The following is a 19,318-nucleotide window of genomic DNA, read 5'->3' as shown; positions in this document are numbered from 1 at the left end:
CAACACTACTCACTACATGGTGTACTCTATAGTGAATAAACCATTTAACAGTGCTGTCCAAGTTATGAGTGAGAAATATTAAACCCAATATAGTGGACTTTTTGTATCCCACAATGCATTGTGAAAAGTAGTGTACAACTCGTAGTCTCTATGCAATCACTTTCACACAAGGCTCTTATCCATAGCAGATGGAAGACAACCAGCAACAAAACGGACCACAGAAGACACTAAACAATTTATATTTGGTGGCCTTTTTACCAAAACTTGATGCCGTTTTAATAAAGAGTAAATAATGTTAGTTTTGTTTTATGATCCTGACAGGCCTGAGACCATAAACACAAATACAGTTTTTTAAACGTATTCACTATATGTAATTGTTTTGTGAAAATATGCTCAGTATAAGATTAGTAATCACTGAAATACATGCTGTTATTGTTTATAGCCTCAGCCAGCGTTGGAGTGGTTGCGCAGTTGTGTGACAGCAATGATGTTATATCAGCGGCTGGCGAGACAGCAGCAAGCAGTGTCAGAAATGTTTCTTTTTTTATGCCTATCATTCACTATACAGCCAACAAAAGAGAACTCCGTATGGGGGATTGTAGGGAATGAGTGTGTGGTTTCAGACTGGGGCATAGTGTTTCATAACCCACCTTCTTTATGAAAACTGCAGCACAGATATTTGCGTCGACAAGAGCTTTCACACTGTGGATGGATTTTGTGCCAGATTTTCAGAATACAACTGAAGGGATCAAAGGCCACTACATTTATGACGTCAATGAAAACAATGAATGCCGGCAAAGCAAAAACAGCACCGCTCGGTGAATTCAGAAACTCATGAAGGTAACAAAAGAGAGGGAAGGGGACATGATCGTCCTTAGGAGAGCGTTTGTAACACACTCTCCTAATCGATTTCAAGCTTGCTCCTCTGGAGTTAAAAAAAACCCTTCTCAAATCCATTATTTTCATATTTCCCTGCTAAATGTTGTACCTGCAGGCAGAAAAGGAAAGGAAGTTAAGTATCAATCCAGAAATAAACTTCAGGGTGAATAATTATGCAGAAGGGCCACTTCTTTCTTTTTAACCGGATGTTAAGGTTTATACAAATTGACCAAAACTCAGTCATGAGGTCGGCTTAATTTTCAATAAAAACCCGCAAATGTAAATATATTGTGGGGACTCAAAATAGTGACTAATATTTCAACATGTAGCTGTCATCATAACCATGACTTTCTCCTTAAAACAATCTGATATGTGTATTCTGCTTTGCTCATGAATCCAAAATTAAAAAATTAAAACTCTCATCTCAAACACACGTTAATAACACTTACTGTACATACATACGATAAAATACAGTTCTCCTCTACATACGCTGTGTCGCAGGCTCTCTGTGACACACGAGGCTTCAAGCTAGTGCTAAAAGTACAGATAATATGTCCAGTAGAGCAGATTGACCATGACAAACGAGAGGGGGAATGTGACTCTGGAGTAGTTGTCTATGTGGTGGGGGTTTTCAATGCGACAGCAGTATATGGCGCTGAGCACTTTGCGAACGGTGGCCAGAACAGTGATGCACCAGTGGGTCGGCTCCGGGGGTGACGCCTCAGGCTTTGGCTCACTGCCCGAGGGGCTGGATGGGCTGACAGTGAGTTCTAGAGAGGTAGGAGCTGGGGTGGGAGTAGCAGCAGGCTCCTTGCGTCTCTTTGCTCTGGTGGAGTGAGTGGAGATGGTGGTGACGATGCCGTTCATTTCGTCTTCAAAGTCGTGCATGTGGTGGCCGTACTGCGAGAGAGTGAGAGTAGAGGAGAGATTGAGTTTAACACAAAGTAAACATTAAACATCTCTAAGTGCTTGTAACATTTGTTCAACTCACCCAAAAGTGATCATGATGGCATGATGATGATGATGGTGGTGACAAGGATGGCGATGAAGCTAATGACAATGACCGACATCAGGAAGACGGCGACTGTGAGCACAACAACAGCAGTGACCACAACCCCAACAATGACAACAGTGATAGCAACAACAATAGCAATGACTGCGATGATAGCATGGACACAATGACAGCACTGACAACAACAATAACAATGGCAACAATTATGGAATGAACATTTTTGATAGCAATTGCAACAAGTATAACTAAACCCTGAGCAACAGCAATAACCACAACAACAACAACAACAAGGTCAACTTCTGCAATGACAGTAAATATGGCAATGGTAGACATTTTAGCAATGCAACTTGACCACAATAAGCAATGAGCAATTACCAAGCAGGGTCAATCTCTGCAAAAACATCAAAGTTAGCATTGACTTAAATATTAGCAATAACCACATCATAACATGAACACAAAGACAGCAATGGACATTATCATAGCAATGACCACAACAAAACAAGATGGAAAAGGTAGAAATGCCAAGAACTACAGCAATGACCAAAGTTTCAGCAATGCTCACAATGAAAGTAATAACCACAACACAGGGTTGATAACAAAAACAGCGCTGACCAAATGATAGCAATGACCACAACAGTAGAAATGACTATGATGATGAACAATGGACCAAATGATAGAATGACCGCACAGCAACTTCTATAATGACCACTATGACAGCGACTGCAATGACATAATAATAACAATGATCACAACACATCATTAGCATTAGCATTAGCAATGATCACAACATGACAACAAAGATAGCAAAAGCATGTTATGTGGATGACCACAACTACAGGAACAACAACAAAGGCATGGACAACAAGGACAGCAATGACCTTACTATTAGCAATGACCCCAAAGCAGTAATGACCACAATGATCTTAATGAGCACAGTGACAACACTGACTACAACACAGCATTGAGCTCAACTAACTACTTTATAAATAAAGACAGTGATGACCACAGCGGTAGCAAAGGTCATTGCTGCTCTAATCACAGTCATTACAAAATAAGCAGGACCCATCATTAACGCTTTCATCATTTCATTATGTTTTTGAAAGTTCAGAACCAAACTAGATTCATGGATCAGCCTAGATAAGGTGGTGGTAGCTAGGTCTGTAGGGACTTGGGTTGGGAACTGGAGGGTTGCTGGTTCAAGTCCCGGTGCGTTGTTCTGGTAGCAGGAGAGGTGCCAGGGCACTTCCCGAGTAGTGCCAAACAAGGCATCGAACTCCCAAACACTCAGGTGCTCTCCCTACGGAGCAGCTGCACTCTGATATCTCTCCACTAATGTCCACAGGTCCTGTTTGTGCATGTGTGATTCTATGTGTGTGAGAAGCATGTCTCTCAATAACAGAGTGTAACACCCGTAATTTCCCTCAGGGATTAATAAAGTATTTCAAAATAATAATAAAAAATTAGTCTCATGTTATACCTGCAAGTACTACAGTTAGTGGAGCACAAGTGCCAGCCTCAAATCATTCCTGAACCAATTACTTTCTGTGTTTTTAAACTCCTAACATCATTGTCTCTAACTGTCTCATTTTAGAGGAAGACAAATTTAATTAGACTTCAGTTAGCAACAGCTCATCTTAAAGCTGAGACCCAGACAAAGAGTAAGGAGAAATACTTGTTTTTAAAGTCAAACTGCTTTCATTTTTTTATTATAAAATGATACGACGGCCATGGAAAAATGTGTTCTATGACTTTCCAGTGTTTTAAATACAAAATGAGAATATAGGTAATACATGTATTCTGGACATTTTCACCTGAAATAGAAGAAGGGTAAAATGATTCCTCCTCAAAAATTAATGATGAGCCCTGGAATACAGAATCTCTATCCACAGTATGGCCGCTCTTTTGTAAAGCACTTTGAACTGAAGCTGAATTTGTCTGAAAGGAGCTGAATAAATAAAGTTTGATTTGAGTATCTCACCATGAGCATGTGTGCGTCAGCGTGAGTCAGGGTGCAGAAGTGAGCCACGGCGTACTCGATGAGCGCTCCAAAGATGAAGCTGAAGCAGATTCCCAGGTACACATCAATGGCCTTGATGAAGCAGTTGGCATTGGGCAGGGACGTCCGGGCTCCCATCATCAGAGTGGTCATGGTCAGCACTGTGGTCACACCTGGAACAAAACACACACACAGACACTGGTGAGGTACAGTTTAACCTTTAAATGACCATCGATGGTTATTTATTGAGTTATTCTGAATTTTAGAGCAAGGTAGCCTCCTTATAATGAGTTTTAAACTGTTATATGATAGATATTTAGTGTTAGGATGAATACCTGCACATACTGTGATCAGAATTTGGAGCAACAAAAACCCAACAAGGCCGACTTTTTTCAGTGTTTGAAGTTGGACTTGTCTTTTTGTTAAATACACATTTTAGTTGGACTGTGTTTGAATCCTCTACCTCTTTTTTGGTTTCAATACATCACACTCTGATTGATTAAATATGAAGGGATCGCTATCTCTTTATTAAAGTGGACAAAATACCTTAAGCAAAGGTTTGTAGACTTTACCTATACAAATGCGTGCTGGAACAGAAGACAAGGAGATCCAGAAGGAGACCCATGAGAGGACAACGAGTAGGCTGGAGGGGACGTAAGTTTCCAGGATGAAGTACAGGATGCTCCTCTTCAGCTCAAAGTGGAAAACCAGCTTAGGGTAATTACCTTTTTGAAAAGAGGAAGAAAAGTGTGTCAGTGTGCTTGATAACAATCAACAAGAGCTCCAATTTTAATATGTATAGCAATATTTCACTCATGTACTGCTGCTTTGATAATAAAGTATTTTTCTTTGTGTGTTTTTTTTGGTGGAGGAAGTGCCAAACCAGAATCTTCTGCAAGGTAACATTTGGGTTTTATCAAAGAAGTCTATTGTTAAAAGAAAGTTCCTTTTAACAATCGGAGCCTGCCAGTGGCAAAACCAAGAAATTTCAGAGGAGATACTCTGAACTGGTTCGAAGTGTAACATCCATTACGTCAAATGTCTTCTTCTGCACTAATACGTAATTTAGATCCCAAAAAAGAAACTAACAATGAAATAACATGAAACTAGTTTAAAGGTCACTGTTACCAGTTTCATAAACGGCCTCTGAGACGGACGTGTAGTGGTCCTCCACGGTGTACTGAGCCAGCTGCAGGGTGTCTAACCCGCTGACTGACTCATTTCCTCTGGTCCAGTAGAACATGACGTCGTTGATGTTGTAACCCCCTGCAGGAGAGACAGAGAGAAAAGGTGGTGGAAATTACTTTTATAGGAAGATTACATGAAATAGATTAAAGCTCAATCAATCAATATTGTTTATGTACACAACAGATCATATGTATGTTTTTTTTCTACATATAGACATAACAGTTGGTCCATTTTCTATTTTTTCTTCTTCTCTCTATTTGTGATTTATGGCCAAGAGGGGAAAATCTATGTTTTTGCTCTGGAATATAAAATCACCAGGTAAATATTTTTGACCCATCAGGTAAGAGTTTTACAGTCAGCCTTTTGTGGAAAACCATTGAAACAGCAAACACTTTTGTGTTGTTTTGATTTCACCCAGGGAAGACAATAACTTCTATAGATTGATCCTAGAACTCATTTTTCAACTTGTAAACCTCGTTCCACAACCTTTGAAGGATGAAAAACATAAGGACCTTGGTTAGTGTACACTACATAGCAAAATCCTCTTCTTCCTCCAGCTATTATAACTCGTAAATCCAGGAGAGAAATCAGTGATGTAAGGCATAGAAGGCGAAGCACAACATATATTTTTTTTTCTCACCATCAAATCAGAGCCTCTCTAAGTCCAAACTGCCCTTACAGAGTTTATACTAAATCTTCACTACATTGTATGGCGCTCATATCATTGCAGAAACATTTTCAAATGCTAAATACAGATCCTAAAGTTTGTAAATGGGTCCACATACTGTATGTGAACACAGATCCACATGTGACCAGCAAGGCGGGGCAAGAGGAGTCGAATGCAAAGGCTAGGTGAGTTAGGCTTTGAGAACCAGGGGCAGCTAGTCCAATAGCTCCAGGCATCCCTGGACAGAGCAGGGGGCTCTGCTCTCTCGCATCTCCAGTGTCCCCCAAATCAAGGCCAGGCTTGCTTTGAATCTCCTAGTTGTTGTATTTTAAACAATCTTTCTTTTTTTTCCCCTCACCCAAACAATAAATCCTCTTCCTCTTCTCCTCGACTCGCTCTCTCGTAAATACTCAACTGTTCCACTGAGGGCTCCTACAGGCCTGGAGTATTTCCATTTCAGGCTAGATCTGCAGGGTTTGTCTAATCGCAGATGTTTTTTTAATATTTATGTTTTTGACTTTGTATTGTTTCTGTATTTGCAACACGTTTGTTTAATTTGCAGCATGTTTCAGTCGTTGCATTTGCTTTTGAATTTGCGTCTTCTCTGAATATGCTGCATGTTTTTCATGAAGGAAGTCGTTTCATCCATTGCCAAGCCTCTGCACTTGTTGTCCACCCATAAGGATGCACCTGAGGCCTGCTGCCTGATGGATGTATGCACGCTGACACATTCACAATAAAACTTTATAATACGATAATATGTTATTTTTTATGGTGGCTCAAACATTCCTGCATACATTTTCCTGCTCATGGAAGAGTTTGTTGTGCAGGAAAGAAAATTACATCTAGGTTACCCATTTGCCCAGAAAGCTGCAGGAATTCATAATAATTGCAGTGGTGGGGATGAAGACGTTAAAGAAAAAAAAGTATTAGTGGTTTTAAGTGAACCCCAAAGTGGCTTTTTGTGCGAACAGATGGGAATGTTAATTGCTACAGCTATGCTAAAGTGTGATCCTTTTATGGATGAGTTGTTTGGGATTGCAACCCATAGTGGGAGGTAAAATCCCTCTATATGAGCATAAGAGGAACATTTGGCAAGAACCAAAGAGAATGTGAAAACATCCCATTTAAGATGTTATGTTACCCCAGAGAAGCAGGGTGGAATGTGCACAGAGCAACACTCACAGTATGTAAACAGTACAGAACAGAAAAACACTTCACATCAAACAACAACAACAACAACAACAACACATCTTAAAACATCCTATTTTTTTATGTTTCATGTATGTTCTTTCAGTCACAGAGGACACAGACTGTTATTCACTCTAACAATGTTTGACATGCAGAGATCCAACTGGAATCACTAATGTAAACACATCCGTTCTGTTCATCCTCCTCTTCCAAACGTCCTGCTAAAGAGCTCAACTCATTCTGTGAGACACTAATCCTGCACACTGCACAGACCCCCGAGAGCCCTGATAACCCAAATAAAACTTCATACAAGATAAATGTGGTCAAAGACGCCCAGGCTTAGTGCAGCAGAGCTTTTAAGAGAACAATGCAATTATCATGCTATCAATTAATAAGACTGCAGTGTGGCTCTTAGAGCATGTGTCGCTGCCGTTTCTCTTATTTATCTGCAGAGGGAGCAAGAGAACAAACAATAAATGAAAGAGGAAGTGCAGCTGGCTGAAGCTGAAACACACATCATCTGCTCCAACATGAAATGTTCATTAATTTGCTGTTGCTCGCTCATTAAACTTCAGTACAGAATCATGCATTATTGACCAGAGTGAGCCAGGAAACATGGAGCGAAGACAGAAGCAGCAGAGGCCTTACTGCTTTACTGCAAACTGTCCTGTTCCCTTTGGAAGTTTTAGACAATATTTGAATACCTTTTGGGACATTATTTCAGGACAATTAACAAAACAACAATCAAGAGTCTTTCACTTTGAGGCGTTCAATTAGAAAACTGAAACCAAAACACCTTAACATATCTAAATGTTCCAGTTATTATGTATGCTCTGTGGTGAGGAAGAGGAGGACCTTCTGATTTTTTTATGATGTCTTGTATTTGACGGATATCTGAGATGAGGTAAAGCTTAATTACCTTAACTGCTAACTTGTCTTCAACCCTAAGAACTCTTCAAGTGATCCCTTTGGTAGTTTTGCTTTTCATGACGTCACTTCTTGGGAGTATTTTCAAATATTTCACGTCCCTAGATTCTCTACAACCTACTCTAAAAGATTAAACAAATCACCAAACAGTATGCATTAGAGTACTTATATTGTGTCATAAATTGCAGGACTGCGACAATGACTATGTCACTCATTTAGTATATGCATTAAAGCAAGTGTAAGCTTTAAAAGTGAAGTAAATTCATAAACTTGAGTTTACAAAGTTAATACTTGCACCTGTGTATGCCCTGGGCGAACCTGATGAAGCTACAAACGAAACGCGTTGTTCGCTCACAATGAAATACAGTAAAGTCATTTTCAGTGTGCAACAGAGATTAGATTTATTCTTCATGGTATGTTCCTGCAACAGTACGCACCTGAGAACTTATAGGCTGGGTACAGGGAAACCTGTTGGTCATTTAGATTAATGTTTGTATATTTACATGTTTAAATATTTGTAGTAGCACCTAGTAACTGTGACCATTTTATAATGAATCTACCTCGGTGGTTGTCAAAATGTTTGCCTTGAGTTTAATCATCCTAGCTTCTGATTGGCTAACTGAGTGACATGTGATGAGCAAGAAGGAAGTGTTGTTTTTGTGAAGCAGAATAAATGACAGTGAAGTGCTGCTGAGAAAGTTATCTCCATCCTGCTGTTCTCCTTAAGTAAACCCATCCATCCACATTGAACACTCACACATATATAATGTGAACCAGTGACATCATGAACAGTGATTTAAAATGTCTCATTCATACGGATACAGACGTAGCAGTCTGTCCACACTCTTTGATCATTTCATCTGTATTTCTGCAGGTTTTCTGGAAGCTTACAGACACAGACCAGATGTTGCAATTCAACTGGAAATCATGGGGGCAGTGTGGAGCCAACAGTTGAAGCCAGACCAGCAAAACACAACAACAAAGAGTACTTTAGACTATGTAACTTTTTGAGAAAAGACTGTGCTATGTGCTTAGGAACTATAGGCATAAATGTGATGCTTGTTGCATGGCAGCGAAGGAGAAGCAGAGGTTTATGTGAGACTGCGCCGTCGATGGGATGCATTGTTTATAATCCATCTGAATGTAAAGACGTGTGGGAGCATATGGGTAGTGACAGTTATATCATTTAAAATGTATGCATCTATTTTCATAGGGAAAGGAAGCTTATATGAGCCTTAACTTTATACATATGATTAATGAATGCTATTATAGCTTATGTGCTAGCTACATTTTATCTAGTTAATAAAATAATGATCAGTGACTGTATCATTACATCAAAAAAGAAGTGTTTCTCTCATTCTGATGACTAGAAACGTGATATTTGCATTGACATTGTTGTGCAAACATCCTTTGAAAAAGAAGAAGCTGAAGCCCCCCATCAAAGATCATAAAAGAGTGACTCTCTCCTCTGACTCTTTCTGTTGTCACTTCAATCCTGCTCAAAAAAAAAAAAAAAAAAAACCTCCCACCACCAGTTTCTCTCTCAACCTTCTTCCTGTGCAGAGGATCCACTTTTGGCACGGCATTAAAAGAAATGAACCCTTGACTAAACATCTTCTTAAAGAGACTTAAAGACCGAGCAAGATGGAGGTTGGAGAAGAGGAGTGAAAGAAAACAGCAGAGAAGTAGCAGCGAGATGAGAGAAAGATTGAAGATGCAGGAAGTGAACGAGACGAAGTGTGTGTGTGTGTGTGTGTGTGTGTGTGGGGGGGGGGGATAGCATGGGAGGAAGGAGCCATCATCTTCTCAGTTACCCAGCTCTAACCTCCAGATGTCTTTTTGTCTGCTAAGTGGGACTGGAGCTGCCGTTAAATGTTTTATTTGGCACTGAGGTCCTGGTGGGCTTCTGGCAGGGATCAGACTGGCTGGCTGTCATTTAATAGCAGCGAGCAAAAAAGCGTGGTGGAAAGTAAAGATGGCAGAAGAGTGAGGGAGGCTGAGAGACGAGGAGGAGGGAGAGGAGGAAGCTGTTTCTCCCCCCCAATCTTTTACAAATCCCCAAAAATTGATCTCGACATGTTTCAGTTCAATAAAAATGTAAAAACGAATATGGAGGACAATCGATATCATCAGCAGGAAGTGAAGTATATCTTTCCTGAGACATCATTCCACAAGCTGCTCTTCTTTTTCTATATTTCACTTGGCTCGGCGCACAGTGGTGTTTATGTTTGCTGCCATGTTTGTGAGCTGTAAGAGTGTGCAACTGCTCCTGAAATAATCGTGTTGACAACACCCACACACTTGAGGATTATTTGGACAAAGTACCGGTTGCAACAAGCCTCAAATCGTGCCACGTCACCTGATCGTTGAGAGGCAAATTGGGGCCCAAAATCAGGCCTACAATCATGTAGTGCGCAGACGTCCTAAGTTGACTTTTGAGCCTTGGAGAGAACAAGACTAGCTGTGTAACCCTGCTGAGTTATCTGAGACTCCTGCCTTTAGCGTCATACATAACAGTTTCTAATCTTTTTAAATATTCCTTTAAAGCGGAGATGTTTTTAACTTTCCTCTCTGACACCCACTTACAACAGAAAACACACACAGGAGAATTCCCCCATCATGGCCTGAATTGCCCCGCCATTTCTGTCTGCTGTGTGACATAAGCATGCAGTGTTTCTCTCTCACACACAGCAGCAGCAGTTTAGAAGATGAGAGGATGTGAACTGTTTGATCCTTTTGGTTTGATCACATACGTCTGACATCACTACCCACCCACCGCCTCAGCGGCACAGCTTCAAGCCGCAGCTCACACTTCACCCTGTCTTTATGAAATGTTGAAGAGTCCTTACAGCTCTCCAGTTGTAGCGTGCAGGTCTGCTTGTCCATCGGGTACTTGGTCAGGTCCATGTTGCAGGCCACGGTGGTGGTGATCCTGCAAAACACAAATGTTTTTTAGTTGTTATAAAGACAAGAATGCTTGCAGTGAATGAGATGTCTGCAGTAGTTTCTGGATCAGTGTTATGTAACATCATCCGGCGCTTTGGTTTGAAGTTTTTGCATTTGTAAGGAATCATCTGCCTTGTTTTATTTTTGTATTTATAAAATTATTTCCGTACTGAATCCTCTATTGCACTCAACTTGAGAACATTTGTAAAAGAGAATGAAATCTTCCATTGGTATGACTAAATCTGGGTGAATTCTATCCTTTCACAGCAGACAGTTCATTAATAAACACATCTAATGAGCTCTTATGCACACATGCATAAAAAAACTTCTCCAAATGTTACGGTTGAGCTGCATGTGTGAATGCAAACAGCCACATTTTTCATCTAGAGTTTAACCAGAATTTTCTTGCAAGCTCCCAAGTAACATTAATGTGTGGTATTTTATTGACATGCAGAAGGATGTGGCGCAGTCCGGCAGTGGTTAGTGCGCGTGCCCCATGTATGGAGGTTATAGTCCTCCAAGCAGGCGGCCCAGGTTCAAATCCAGCCTGTGGCTCCTTTCCTGTATGTCATTCCCCACTCTCTCTCTCTCTGTCTCTCTCTCTCTTTGATTTCTGACTCTATCCACTGTCCTATCTCTCCAATAAAGGCTGGACGTTTACATCACGAGACCAGTGGACAACCAGTGTGACATTCATTCATGTAAATGAAGCTGCTTTATTCTCTTCTCTCCAGTATGTTCTTCTCAGTTCTATAGATTGTACTGTCATTATAGCGTTGGACTCTGTTACTTCATCCACCAGTTCTGTGCCCTTCTTTTTATGTCATGTCCTCCCTCCTGATGCCCCCCCCCCCCCCCCCCCTTTACTGCCTGACAGTGACTGTGAGGTGGCATATGTGAACAGGCAACGCAGGAATAATTCAGGGGCAGCCTGTCCTGAAATGTTCCTCAAATTTTCAGGAGTGCATGTGTGAAAACATCTATCAACACCCTCCAATCTTTACGGCAGGGCAGTAGCATATCTGCATATCAATTCAACAACACATGCACACAATTAGAAAGTGTGCTGCAAATACACACACAACCAAATATCACAACTTATTCATGTTCCATAATAATATTGATCATTTCATACATTTTAAATAATAAAGAGACTCGTGTCATGTATTGGTTATAATTAAATTGTCAGTTTTCTGCCTACAAGAACATTGAGTCAAAGATAAGTTAAATGCAGTTAATTGATGTGTAGAATTCATCATAGCAAGCTGTGCACGAAGCTCTGACAACTGATGTGATTCAGTCATAAAACATCATCTCATCATCTCTATTGGCTGCTTGTTGAAGGGGACATAACTACACCCCATATTTTACATCACTTAAACTGTGTTCAAACCGAGACATTCCCTCATAGAACCATCGTGCAATTTCACAGTATCTAATAAGTCATATGCTTTGGTTCACTACAGCAATATGAACCCAAATGAAGCAGATTCAATTGTAATGAACAGGTCGAAGACACGTCTACATGACCATGTGATGCAGATTTGCCAACATTTTTTTCTGATTGTATAAATATTTAATAGAGTTTTTGTTTTACACCTGAACATCACATTCTCTATGTATCTGTTCTACTTTTTAACAGTTTTTTTGTACATACAGTAGAAGAGGAAGCTCAGCGTCATTCAGATCTGCAAAGCTTCGTGCAGCCATCACTAATAAGCTGTAGCGAAGGTTTTTAAGTTCAAGGTATAGCAACAAACCTAGAGGGAGTTTGACTTCACAGATTTTTAAGAAAGTCAACCCCCAGTGATAAATAAAGTGAGCCTATATTTGTGTTTTAAGTGTCGCACATTACACTCTTAAACGGAGAAGGAGGCAGTAAAATGTACCTGGAATGTGAAAGAAAATGTACACAAGCCTTTTTATCTTTTATTTTACGCTACAGATATTTAGATTTCCCATTCCTAACTTGACTAACCTACGGCATAAAAGCAGCACACAGTAATTCTAATGAATCTCCCTTTTAACAGCTAAACCTTTAGCACCCATCACCTCAGTGCTTTCTCATGTATCCCCCTCAGGCTCTGCACTGAAACATTTCTCACAGCTGTCCCTTTCCTTCACTCCACTCTGTCCTTTCTTCACAGCCTTAACCCCCTGAGGATGCCGTCCCTCTCTGCTCACTTTCTTTTTGGCTTGTTTGAGTCTCGCTGGTGCTGCTCTGTGACTGTGAAGCTCCCCCCTCCTCCACGTTTCCTCTGACAGGATGAAGAGCCCATAAAAAAAAAACAGAGCAGTTCTCTGGGAGGAGGTCAAGAAATCAACAAATGGAATCGCACTGTTCATACTGTAGAGATCTCATGGTCATGTTGAATATAAATCATAACTCAAAACGTACATTTCATATGTACAGAAGTAACTGTAGTGAGCGTTCAAACCTGACCCAATTTACTGTAATATGACTCCCCCATACACCCCCAGTAGTTATTGAAGCACCGTGTGTGTCCCAGTGATGTTTTCCATTTCTTTGTTTCTCTTTGACAACAACTGTATACAGCATGAAAAAAATGTAGGCATGAAAAGATCAGCCCCCTCAGTGCTTGACAATAAAACCATCCTCGTAGGAAACCAGTAATACTCTGTAAGTGTAGCCCACTGGTGGGAAAGACAGTGCTCGTGGATAATGCATAATGAGTGGGTTGTTATTGTTGAATGGAACGCCAACAGGTTGGGCGCAGGACCCATAAGCGAAGTAGAGGGCTCTTGTCTCACTCTGTTGGGGTTCACTATACATTATTTTGTTTCTTACATGGCTACTTACTGACGAAATCAAAAATTTGTAACTAAATATTGATTTGGAAATGATTTCTCTGATTTAAAATGCTTTTTTCCACTGCAGTCTGTTGGAATCTTCGGTTAGAGCTGCATCCATAGCAACAGTTAACTTTGTACCTTTCATAAAATGAGCTAACTTAGCTGATATTACTTAAATTAAACTGAACACTTCCACTGATGCTGAGACGAGGTGAACAGATCCCCGTGAACCAGTGCAGCACCTGATTGAGCTTTCCTGCCTTGTCATTGAGTAAATTTACTTAGACTTGAGTTTCCCGGTTTTGATCAGGGTTTTTACATATCCCGTTTTTGTGTTTGGGCTGATATTATATCCTGATTTCAGAAACTAGGACAGACCCATATCCCTTTGTGAAACCAGATTTTGCTCCCTAGAGTACTGTGGCATGCAGTATTGAATAAGTCAGAATTTCTCCATCTAAACGTTTTTAATTCCTCATTTACAGAAACACTAAACTCAGTTTATTCGTAGCTCCAGAAGTAAGACACTCTCATTGCTGCCGCCATGTTTTTTTTTATTGATTCTATGCTTGGCTGAGGCCGTGCCTGTGCAGATTGTCCGCAGCTGTCAGAAACCGGGGTGTGGCGTATTCATGCCATAGTATCCCGTTTTCATTTGGAATTCTCAAGGCGGCAAAATCAGGATGAGGACTTAAACCTGATTGTGAAATCGGGATATGATAGTATGATATTACAAAAACAAGCATCAAAACCGGGATACTCAAGTCAATGAAAATCACCTGGTGACAGCATCATTGAAACTAAAAAAGTCGACTCTAGAGTTGCATATAGCTTAGCTTAGGCCTCTTTTGTTTTGGACAAATTGCTGCTACTGCTTTCACACTCTTCCTTTTTGTGCCTCACATATATTCCCTGGATCCACTTTTTTCTTCTTCAAGGTAGAGTTTTTTTATGCTTATAAAAACCTAGTTCAGGGTTATTTACCATGTTGGTAGTGCACCCCAACAGATCATAGCTTGTGGACATTTTTCTAGCAGACTAAAATGAGAAGGATACTCCATCACACAATACAAAATTGATGAAGAGTGGTGTATTGTTTTCCCCTCTGGTGTGGACAGAGTTCTCTTTCATTATGAGGATGATAAACTTTTGACATGTTTACTCTCTTGAGAGAGCTAACAAACCATCTTACAGCAGAAAGGACCACAGCCAGTGATCCTGAAGTTATTGGCTCACAAACAGCATGTCACTTCATGGCAAAGAATCGGTTTATCTCGTGGTGTGTCTCAACTCCCTTTTCATCTGTTAGAGTGCAAACTGTTTCATTAGTCCTGATTACAGCAGCCTAGCATGATTACGACCCAGGTCATCTTACGGGCGCTTCCATCTTGCGATTTTGACGTCATTTGGAGCCAGAGTCTGCGCAGTAGGGTCCGGGGGCAGGAGCCCTGGAAAGACGCCCCGCCCACTTAGCGTACTGCCCTGATGACTTACGCAGCCCAGCTACGCCGAAAGCGCTCTGCCGGTCTACGAGGCTTATGAAGAAATGTGTAAGTACAACAAACCACCGTATTCAAAGTCTAATATTTAAACACACTGTTTTAAAAAATCCCGCTACTTTGATCATTATTGAAAATACGTGGGCTGCTGGGTCCTCTGTTTTTAACAAAATCGTTCTATATTTAAGCTAGGTTAGCACCACAGACCGTAGATATGATATTATTAATCAAAAGTTTGATCAACGAACAAAAACATTTGATTGTTGGCCCCTTTTTTTTCGTGGGAAACTCTGTCTGCTCTGTGACTAATTATGAGGATATATATGCCTAATGATCGCGTCAGAGATGACCCGACTTAATGTCCACACTTGATTTATTAACAGAATAAATACGTGCAGCTTATGAAGACATGCTGAGTAAACAAGAAGGTGAAATGTGTGAAGCCACCGCCGTGTCTCTGTGCGTCTTGACGCAGTCAACTTTATTAAAACTAAAAACCACACTTGATGATAAATGCACGATATTGAAAGATATTAATGAAAACTGGTGGATCTATGGTCTTTGTGTTAGACTAATATTTAACTCTACATCAGCGATTACATTTGTGTACAAGTCCGGTCCTCTGAGGTCCGTCTGGGATAATGAAGGCGAGACGGCGCTGATGCAATATGTATGAGGCGGACTTTTATTTTTAAAGGCTGATGTCTGCTAAAGAGAGATGGAAAGAAAATGATGAGCTTTCATCAATGTGAAATATTGCTGACAGTTTGAACATTATCCTGATAATGACAGGGGTCTAAAGGGTCTATCTAAATTGTATAGAATACACTTTTTAAATATCAGCTCAGATCTTTATAGAAAAGATTATTGTGACCTTGGTTTTTGCCTCATGACCGTGTCCTAATCCTCCCTGAGATGAAGTCACAGAGGGTGAGTGATTAGAGTGAAATCAGGACCATGGACAGCTCTCACACAATTCAAAGGCAGGCAGATGTTACAGGATGTGACATAAAAAGAGTAGGATGTGTAAATCCCATCATCACAGACTTAAAGAGCTGAACAAATTGACTTCCTGGATCATCTTTAACCTTTCTATCTATTACCTGTCTGCTTGGCCCGATCAAAGAGCCACAGCACGTTTCAGAAGCCTGCCAACAGCTCTTCAGATGTTAAGCTCTTGCACACAGAGCAGTAAATGCTGGAGAGACGCTGATGAGAGTTGCTTTGATAGCCCACACATCTTTGTATTGGCAGATCAAACACTCATACAACCTAATGCCCAAGTAATAGAACTGACACAGCTCCCTGCTTTGCATGCACATTACCTAAGACTCAACCCACACTTCCTCCCTCAGACAATTTCTTCTCCATTCCTCCGACCTACTTTTCATTGTCTGTCAAAGCAGAAAAAACAAACACAACAACCAACTGTTCGTTTTCCCACCTCAGTGCGTACAGGACGGTCCCGTTGGGGAAGATGCGGATCAGCCTGTTCTCCACGGTGATGTCATGGAGGAAGGACTTCTTGGAGTCCACTATGAAGGTGTCCGGGACCCAGAGCAGCTCCACCAGCCTCCCGTCCAGGCTCAGGCTCTTGTTGCCCTCAAACACCAAACGCTCATCAGTCCAGCGCTGACGGAGGAATATGGTGGCCGTGTAGTCCTGCAGGATTGAGGCTCAAAGGTCACACAGAGCTAGTGGACTTTAAACAGTCTTAATAACCATGTCAATAATAATATGAGCTGAGCTTTTTGCACACCAAGCTTCTCCTGTGTGTTTCTATTTCATTAGTCAGCTTGTGGGTTTTTTTTTGTTGCATTGTTGGATATTGTTGGTGTCAGGTCCCTAAGCCCTTCTGTTCCTCAAGCAACAGAAATACACAAAATTGTTTCAAGTCAGCAAAATGTAACATATTATGTGGAGCATTTTCATCGTAACATGTGTGTGGAGGGGGGGGGGGGGGGGGGGCCTTATTGTTTCAGGGCTTCCATCATGTGTGACTAGAATACAAAAATCAACTGGTACCAACCAACTGGTACCATTTGAGAAACCACTACAGAACATAATATGGTGAGAAAACTCTCTGCTCTGAACACCAACATACTAAAAAAATCCATTGTAGATACTGTATTAAAGAGCATAACTGAAGCTGAAATTTACATTTTGAACCTGTCAGTCTCTAAACTTCTTCACATAATGATCTATACTGTCTAAACAAAAATATTTTATATTTGCAAGTCTTTACATCAACTAACTTAAACCGGGGCTAAACTGTTCAAATTCAAGCCAATTTAGACCAGTTTTCTGTTGTCGTACGACTGAGCCGAATTTCAGCCGTTAGTTTTGTAAGAGGCACAACGGCCTGATCGCGGGCTGATCAGACCCCGATCGGTCGGATGATTTACTGGCATGTTTTTAAATTGTGTAGGTACAACTGCTAACACTCATTCAGTGACAGCAGAGCCTCGAGTACAGTGTACGCCAGGCTTTAAGCCAATGATACAGCAATTATCATTAGCAATTTATACAGCTAGTGTTTTAAGTCAAGCGCCCCCTGATAACTAAGAGAAAGGTTCCAGTGCTGAGCTCTTCGGGGCTTTATACAGAAAATACCAAAACTCGAGGCAATCCCCTGAAACAGAGAGTTTAACCAAACTAACCACAGAGGGTTTTTAGGTTATTAGAAATAAATAAAACTGTCGTCTTACCATGTTAATCTCTGAGATGGTGTCAATGCTGGCAATGTCCAGGCTCATCCCCACAGTGACAGGACCGTCTGCACACACAGAAGGTAAACAATCAGCTGCTGCATGTGACATCTCCTTTAAGTTCATCGTATTATATCTGAATGTTTATCTTCTTCAGTTTGGGCCCACACATGTTTCAGAGTATTGTTACGGCTGTATGTGTCCCTGTACTGTTTGTCCCTTCTCCCTTTCTGTTCTACAGCCCAGGTGAAGCTATTAAGTGCACAACGAGGTACACCAGGCCAGTGCTGGCTGCAGAAAGAGAGGCATTTTGAGGAGGCATTTTGGAAGGGGCATTTGGAGTTGGGACTGCTGTGCTGCTCAGTCAGGGATTGTGTCGTTTGTTGTGTTTTGTTTCCAAGTTGATCTTTGTTATCATTTAGTTTGTCATGTTGATAATAAATCCCTTTATTTTGGCTTTGTTAAGGTGTTTAGTGTATTTTAATGTGTCAATGTGTGGATTGTTGTTAGCCCAATGGCCTTATGGCTGGGCGTAACAGTATATTGAGACGACGTAGCAATATGAGGTTTTTATAATAGAGCATAGTGTTGTGTAATGAAAGGTTATTGAAGGACAGCATATTTTAAAAGACCCCACATTGTCAGCACACCAGCAGCGGCAGTCTGTTAAGTCTGAACCTCCTTCAGGGAATTGGCTCTCCCTGATTCTCCGTCAACTTTGCAGCTCTTTTATGTTTCAGCTTCCCATTCTTCTCCTCTCTCACTTTTCAATCTTCATTTCTACGAGAGAGAGAGAGATCACTGAGCCTGTTGTCATACTGCAGATATCATATCTGTGTTTTAAGGTCTTTGCCATGGACATAAAGCTTGAACCTCTCACATATACATCCCCAGTTATACCCCTATACCAACCGTTTGTCACCTGCAGAAAGAGCGATGCTAGCTTTTAGCTCCTTTTTCAGCTTTTATGCTAAGCTACACTTATTGTGCTGGCTGTGTCTTTGTTATTAGTCCTCAAACTGCTGGCGTGGAATTAATCTTCTTATGAAGAAAACCATAATAAGTGTTTTACCCAAAGGTCAAACTAATCCTTTAAGGTTGCTTGAGCATTAGAAATAATGATTACGTTTTGAGAAAGGGAGACAATCCTTTTCAGAAATGTCTTTTCAGACTGTGCCGCGGGCTGTCTGTGGAGAGGAGGACACTGACAAAAAGTCAAACTCACCTTGCACCAAATTAACTCCTGCTGTATGTGTGGCTAAAAAAGGCCATAAACCAACAGCACTGCATAACATGTGAGTCAATGGTAACAGAGTAAAGGAGACATTTGTAGGTAAGTTTATGTCTGCTTAAAAATGTAAAAACTGATGAATCATTGTGAGCCACAGCAGAGTTAAACTTGGTGTACTCATAGACTGTAAACATTTACGGATGAAGCCTGATTCAATGGCAGATATTTTCTATTTTTAACCAATAAGGTTCCAGGTACCT

At 40.8% G+C, this 19,318-nt stretch overlaps 1 protein-coding gene across 1 annotated transcript in view; it reads right to left on the bottom strand.

Moving 5' to 3' along the window:
- Positions 1–28: 28 nt before the first annotated feature.
- Positions 29–19,318, bottom strand: part of LOC132975870 (gamma-aminobutyric acid receptor subunit pi) — a 63,332-nt gene continuing 44,042 nt past the window's right edge. The window contains exons 4-10 of the mRNA XM_061040713.1: positions 17,828–17,895; positions 16,564–16,781; positions 10,710–10,792; positions 5,016–5,153; positions 4,460–4,612; positions 3,870–4,060; positions 29–1,779 (exon numbers count right to left, since the gene is read on the bottom strand). Of these exons, the coding sequence (XP_060896696.1) occupies positions 1,414–1,779; positions 3,870–4,060; positions 4,460–4,612; positions 5,016–5,153; positions 10,710–10,792; positions 16,564–16,781; positions 17,828–17,895 (1,217 nt within the window). The 3' untranslated portion in view covers positions 29–1,413. The remainder of the gene's footprint in view (positions 1,780–3,869; positions 4,061–4,459; positions 4,613–5,015; positions 5,154–10,709; positions 10,793–16,563; positions 16,782–17,827; positions 17,896–19,318) is intronic.

The sequence above is a fragment of the Labrus mixtus genome, chromosome 6 (assembly GCF_963584025.1).
Source record: "Labrus mixtus chromosome 6, fLabMix1.1, whole genome shotgun sequence".
Lineage (NCBI taxonomy): Eukaryota > Metazoa > Chordata > Actinopteri > Labriformes > Labridae > Labrus > Labrus mixtus.
This window is presented reverse-complemented; position numbering and strand designations above follow the sequence as displayed.